Source organism: Ruditapes philippinarum, unplaced genomic scaffold, assembly GCF_026571515.1.
Source record: "Ruditapes philippinarum isolate M1 unplaced genomic scaffold, ASM2657151v2 ctg2376_1_1_1_1, whole genome shotgun sequence".
NCBI lineage: Eukaryota > Metazoa > Mollusca > Bivalvia > Venerida > Veneridae > Ruditapes > Ruditapes philippinarum.
The window spans coordinates 332,010-338,925 of record NW_026851631.1 but is presented as its reverse complement, the minus strand read 5'-3'; the positions used below and the strand labels follow the sequence as shown (position 1 = coordinate 338,925).

Here is a 6,916-nt window from a genome sequence, read left to right as displayed (position 1 = left end):
TTACCCTTTCAAGAGGCTTCAAAAAGGGAGGAAACTAGTATAACCCAATGAACATTATAATAAGACATGAGTATCTCCCCTCTAATAAAAAGCATTATTAAAATACAATTTTTCGCATAATGCCAATTATTAAGATAGGAAAGATATATAACAACCCAAGTTTTTAGATTAAAAACTATTTACTATGGTTTTGGCAGAATTTTGTCCAATGGCTGGATATGTATTCCGGATAATCGGAAATACATATAGTATAATGATTACAATATGACTAAAAGCCCATATGGCTGATTACACTCCGGACAATCGGAAGTGAATTTTACTAAAGCCCATATGGCTGATTACACTCCGGACAGTCGGAAGTGAATTTTTATATTTTGAAAAAGAGACAACGTGCTGGCAAATGCCAAGACACGAGTAAATCAAGATGCACGAGTGTCCCGCCATAAAGAAACTTATGCAAAGCGGAAACAGGACGTTGTCAAATAAAAACCATGGACAAAATCTTGTAAAAATATTAGCAGAGTATACTATTGGAAGATGTGGCAAAGGAAAAATTGCACCCTGTAATGTGTTGAGCATAATTTCAACACCTAGGTCTGTCAGGTGGGTACTATCCCTAAATAATTCTGGGGAAGACTCTTTTATTTGGGGATATTGTAGATAACCACCTCCATGTTTAATAAAAAATCCCCCTATTGAACTATTTATTCTTTTCCTTGCCTTTTCAAGCTTTGAATGATTAAATTCGTTACGAAATGCAATGCGAGGGATAATTCCCGACCAAATAAACAAAATATTTGGATAAGTGGTAAACAATTCTTTCATAAGATATTTTAAATAATTAACGATATAAGATAAGCTGTTTTGACCAATGTCATTTCCACCACAATGAATTATAACCATATGTGGCAAAGGTTTAGTTAAAATTAAATTATGTAACCTTGAAAAAAAGTGATCAAGTTTCATGCCTGGCTGAAAATCCCACAGGATTGAGCCATTGATGTGCTCCAAGCCAAGATTAACACCATCTGGTCTGAGTTGAGATCTTTGCGAAGCATCTCGGATCATTGATGATCCAATCACCCATACTTGAAAAGGATCTAAAAATAATCTTAAATTTCTTTTAATGAATTAACTATATGTAAAGATCTGGAATATTCAAGCGAATATAACTTTTATATGCATTTGATTTCCAGCGACCCAATATTTTGATTTCCTCATCAGTTTTTCCTATAGAATGTAAGTAAGTTGCTCCACCTATTCGAAAACTATGGGATTTATAAAATGTGGTACCAACACCAGAAAAAAGTAGAACTTTTTTCAGGATATTGTTGAACTGATATGATGTAACTGGTGAACCATCAAAGTGGCATAAGAAAAGCCCATCAATTTTTGGTCTAGAAGATAAATAATCTTGCAAGGCATCATAGAGAAATTTGTTTCTATAAGTGATTGGAATAAAAATTTCAGCACCTTCGCCAATTTGGTCATTTTTTGAACCATGCAAGAACAGCCTTATAGTAGTTGCTGTGATTTGGATATCTTTAAATTTTAAAGCTTTACATAAATCGGTTTTGTTTGATAATGTTAATTCACTGACTCTTAAAAGAGCACTGAATGCTAAAGTATAAGCAACAGAAAAAAGGCAAGCTTCGTATTGTGATGAACAGACATGTTTCAAATTTGGAAGTAATTTGTGCAACAAGTTAATTGTGATTGGTAATCTGTTATCTTTATGGAATTGAATTCTATTTAAACCAGATAGCATTTGTTTTACAATGAAAGACTGTGTTACGTCAAGATAACCATTTATCTTATTATAGTAACTTACAGCTGCAAGGTGACAATTTACTGTTTTAGAAGCATAATTATTTAGTGACATATAGGCAATGTATTCAACAACATGCCATAACGGTGGGGCCAACATCTTCCATAATGCATGTTAATACGAAAAGTGTCAAATGCGTTTCTTCCGCTATTATAAGTTTTATGGGTGTTTTCAGACAAAGATGCATGAATTAACCTGCCTATTTCTGGTTGAAGAGTTGAAGGAAGGATTCTGGGATTGGTGATGGGGTTCTTGAGGCTCCTTCTGGGAGTAAATTCCATAGAGTTGACCACTGAAATCGACTAATAGCATCAGAAATTTGATTTTTCTTTCCAGATATATGTCTGGCCTTAATTTGTACATTATTTAGTAAAAGAGCTAACATTAAATGACGAATGAGATACATAACTCTAGAGTTGCGGGAAGATTTTTTATTGATGATGTCAACGACAGAAAGATTATCTGATCTTAAAATAACTTTTTTTCCTTTCAATTTGGAATCCCAAGTTAAAAATGCTAGTAAGATAGGGACAACTTCTAAAAAAGTGATGTCCCTCATGGTTTCATTATTCCAAAAATCTGGCCATTTGAAATAAACCCAGCTACCCTGGAAATATGCCCCACATCCTAATTCTTTTGAACCTGCAGCATCAGTAAATAATTCAAGCTGATTGTCAGGTGTCCATAGAAGGTCACTAAAAATGGTTTGACCATTAAAATTATATAAAAAAAGCAACCAAATTCTAATATCTTCTTTCATGCCTAAAGAAAGTCTTACTAAATGGTATGGTTTCTTAACTTGAGACATGGCTGCATAAAAGCGGCAATTAAATGCCCTTCCAGATGGAATAGCTTTTGAGAAAAAATTAAGAAGACCTACCATTGATTGTAATTTCTTCAAAGTTATTTTTTTGGAACATAAAGCTTCTTCTAACATGGATTTAGCTTTTTCAATTTTATCTGATGGTACTTTAATGGTGCCCTCAGCAGTGTCAATTTCGAAACCCAAGTATTCCATTTTCGTGGTTGGGCCTTCTGTTTTTTCATCATTAACAGGAATTCCCATATCATAACAAATACTATCAAAAGCATCTAAAAGCATTTGACATTGATTTCTATTTTTAGCAGCAAAGAAAAAAATCATCTAGAAAGTGATCAATATTATTAGAGTTTGCCTTTTTTGAAACACAAAATTGTATAAATGTTGCAAATTTTTCAAAAATTGCACAAGATATAGATGCTCCTTGTGGCAACATTTTTTGAATCCAGTATGTGTCATCAAAAAAGATACCTAATAAATCAAAGTCACCAGGGTAGACTGGACATAAATTAAAAGCAGATTTAACATCTTTTTTAGCAATGAGGGAAGAAATACCTAAACTTTGTATAATTTCAATGGCATTATCAAATTTTGAATATTGTACAGAGCATACATCCGGATCAATAAAATCATTAACAGAAAAACCGTTAGGATGAGAAAGATTTGAAATAAGACGCCAGCCACCTGATTTTTTGGGCACAAGTCCCACTGGGTTTATCCTAAGGTTAGGTAATGGCTTTTTATTAAATGGGCCTAAGATACGACCAAGTTGTTTTTCTTTTAAAAGTTTATCCCTTAAAACTTCTGGATAATAGGAAACAGATTTTAAATTTTTTGAATTTATAGGAAGTCTTGGACCAGAATACTGGAGCTTGAAACCAAAAGTAAAACCATCAAGTAAATATTTTGCATCTGATTGATTATCATAGCCTTCTAGGTGAAATTTTAATAAATCATTGTTTACTGGTGTTTGGCCTAAAGCCCACAGTTCTCTGTGGAGCAACGAATCTTCTTGGACTGGCTTGTCCTTCCCTGAAATTTCCAGAAACTGATTTTATACAATTAATGGATGGATGAGATTCTTTACATTTCAAACATCTATGTCGGTAGGGGCATTTAAATTTTGGGCAAAAACCTTTATAATAATTGTTAAATTCAAAGCAAGGCTTCAAAGTTACTGGCTGAATAGTTTGATTGACTGGTGCTGTCAAACACAGCATCCATAATTCAATGTCAATAACTGCCCAACTTGAAGAAGGATGTTTCGACTTACGGAGCCTGAATTGCTCATCATATATTAACCACCCAGACTTATGTCTCTTAGATGCCATACGAATTGTGTGCATATAATGCAAAAGTTGCTTAGCTTGGTCCGGGTGACGGTTTGTGTAAATGTACATAAAAGTTAAAAAACAGTCTGTCCACTGTTCTATTGAAACAACTTGTTGTTGGTTAGATTTTTTTGGAAGAACTGAAATCTTATCGTTACTAAATGAAATATGTAGTTCTTGATCTTTTTTTGAGCTACTTGAAAGAAGTTGAGAAAGTTCAAAAAATTCTCCATTATAAATTTTCTGTTTTAAATTTTCTGAAACATGGAGAGAAATATCAGAAGAAACAGAATTAAAGTTACCGTATGTGTGTGGTTCAAATAATGGCTGAGGTTCCAAGGGTGGCTGAGGTTGCAGTTGTTGCTCCATAGGTAGTTGAGACTGCAGTTGTTCCGGAGGTTGCTGAATGCGTAGATGTGACTGTGGTTGCAGGGCACCAGGAAACTGCATCATGTATTGTGCCTGAGCTCCTGATGAAGGATACAATGTACTTGTAGGAATAAATTGTTGTTGCTGGTGTAGAATTTGCTGTGGCATGGTCGAAACCGATGGTTGATTTAATGAAACTGGCATTTGATTCATGTGTTGTGGTACAGCTTGAGGGTACGTGGGGGTATCTTGTGCTTGTTGTAAGCTGACCATGTCATGTAAGTTTGCCCTGTGCTGTGGTTCTGGTTGGGAAGGTGAAACATGCCTAGGGTGAGATTGTGAACGGGTCTGGTTTCTCATATGATCAACCTGTTGCCTAAGATTTCCACGACGACGTGAGGCACCTCTTCCACGTGGCATATTGGCAGTTATGAAATCAAAATAAATGTTATGATAACTACAAGTTCAATAAATGTTATAAAAACCTCCATTTAATGTGCGCAACGCATAACACATTATAAATCTGAATAGAAGCCCATTTGGCATACAATATTATTAATGGACCTCATTAATGGAGTCAAAATTAAATACATATTAATTTACTTTAAAGTAACTATATTAATCATACAGAATTTATTGATTATTATAATTGATGCCCATTTGGCATAAAACATTTTTGTTTTGTGATTTTAAATATATCTTGAAATAGAATTATACTGTTTACTCCAAATTTATAGATTCATACAAATAATATATTTAGATCTATATATATAAATATCTATATATAAATAAAATGATAAAAACCCCATTTGGGATTTATAACAAATTTTGACTGCACGCACATTATTAAAAAGGCCCATTTGGCACAAATTATTATTATTATTTTGCACGCCCATATGGCGAATGGTAAGTCAAACATAAGAACATATATTTATAATTCCGGAAATCGAAAATATCATGCAAATATATGCATACAAAAACCCATTTGGCATACTGAACAGGCCCATTTGGCACAAACATTTTTTGACTGCGCGCCCATATGGCGTATTGGTAAGTCAAACATTAGGGCTTATATTTATAACTCTGGAAATCGAAAGTATCATGCAAATATAATGTATAACAAAAGCCCATTTGGCATAATATAAAAGGCCCATTTGGCACAAAAATTTTTTTTTTTTTTTTTTTTTTTTTTTTTTTTTTTTTTGACTGCGCGCCCATATGGCGTATTGGCTAGTCAAACATTAGTGCATATATTTATAACTCCGGAAGTCGGAAGTATCATACAAATATATGCATACAAAAGCCCATGTGGCATAATATAAAGGCCCATTGGCACAAAAAAAAATTTTTTGACTGCGCGCCCATATGGCGTATTGGCAAGTCAAACATTAGTGCATATATTTATAACTCCGGAAATCGGAATTATCATACAAATATATGCAACAAAAATTAAATAAATAATAATAAAAACATGCAATTTATAATTTATACTAACATTCGGTGTTAAATATAAGTCATATCAATTATTTAAAGTCATATCCGCGGATATGACTCATATCCGGTATTAAGACATATCGTCTTCAGTGCATCAACTACATGCAATTTCATTTAGGCCTATCCCATATTCAGGTGTGCGAATTGCATAATTAATCATTCCATGATAAATTTAATTTTCCTGTGCATTACCCTTCTATCGGCTAAAGCATATTGGTGTTATATTACGATCTTTTTTTTTTTTTTTTTTTTTTTTTTGGCAGCCATTTTTTTTTCCATTTTGGAACATGTGCTCTAACGATGAAAAATAAAAATTAAATTTTCAGCATTTTCACATGCAAATAAACTATTTCAATAGCATGTCAATATGAATAGTATATTCGTATAACATAATAACACAAACTTACAATATTTTGATCGTTTAAATTAAACATTATGATTGAAAATACTCGAACAAATAGGAAAAGCTTTTACCCTTTCAAGAGGCTTCAAAAAGGGAGGAAACTAGTATAACCCAATGAACATTATAATAAGACATGAGTATCTCCCCTCTTATAAAAAGCATTATTAAAATACAAGATTTCGCATAATGCCAATTGTAGCGGATAATTTCAAGCTTTATTGATAGCCGAAGAGTTGATCTTACTTAATCTACAAAGGTGCGACAACTGATTCTGAACACGCGGCAGTAGTCATCTGCTAGTATAATGTATGTAGCTCTTTAAACAGTTTGACAAAATACGTCACATTTTATGAAGAATTATGTATGGCAAATTAATTTAAAGAATATGTTGCTTATGATTCCAACAAACTTTCAAAAGACAGAAGAGTTTGGGTTGTATTCCTGTCCATGCTTTTTCCTAATGTTATAAGATAAAGTTACTCACATGTGTAGATAACTCCTCAGCAGGGCCTATTCTAACCCACAAAGTTCAATAACTTCTGCAGCAATTTAATGTTCTGCTCAGTATTGTGGGTTCATCCTTCACTTTCTTGTACTGACATGTCATCCTGCTGTATGTCCATGGCTGCCTAAATCAAATGTAATTAATCATTTTCTAAAACTCATCTGTA

At 33.2% G+C, this 6,916-nt stretch overlaps 1 protein-coding gene across 1 annotated transcript; it reads right to left on the bottom strand.

Moving 5' to 3' along the window:
- Positions 1-2,302: 2,302 nt before the first annotated feature.
- Positions 2,303-6,294, bottom strand: LOC132719788 (uncharacterized). Its single transcript, XM_060703721.1, has 2 exons — positions 4,282-6,294; positions 2,303-3,680 (listed from the first exon to the last, which is right to left on the bottom strand). The coding sequence occupies exons 1-2, from the start codon at positions 4,766-4,768 to the stop codon at positions 2,950-2,952; spliced, it is 1,218 nt and encodes a 405-aa protein (XP_060559704.1). The 5' UTR covers positions 4,769-6,294; the 3' UTR covers positions 2,303-2,949.
- Between the last annotated feature and the right edge of the window lie 622 nt (positions 6,295-6,916).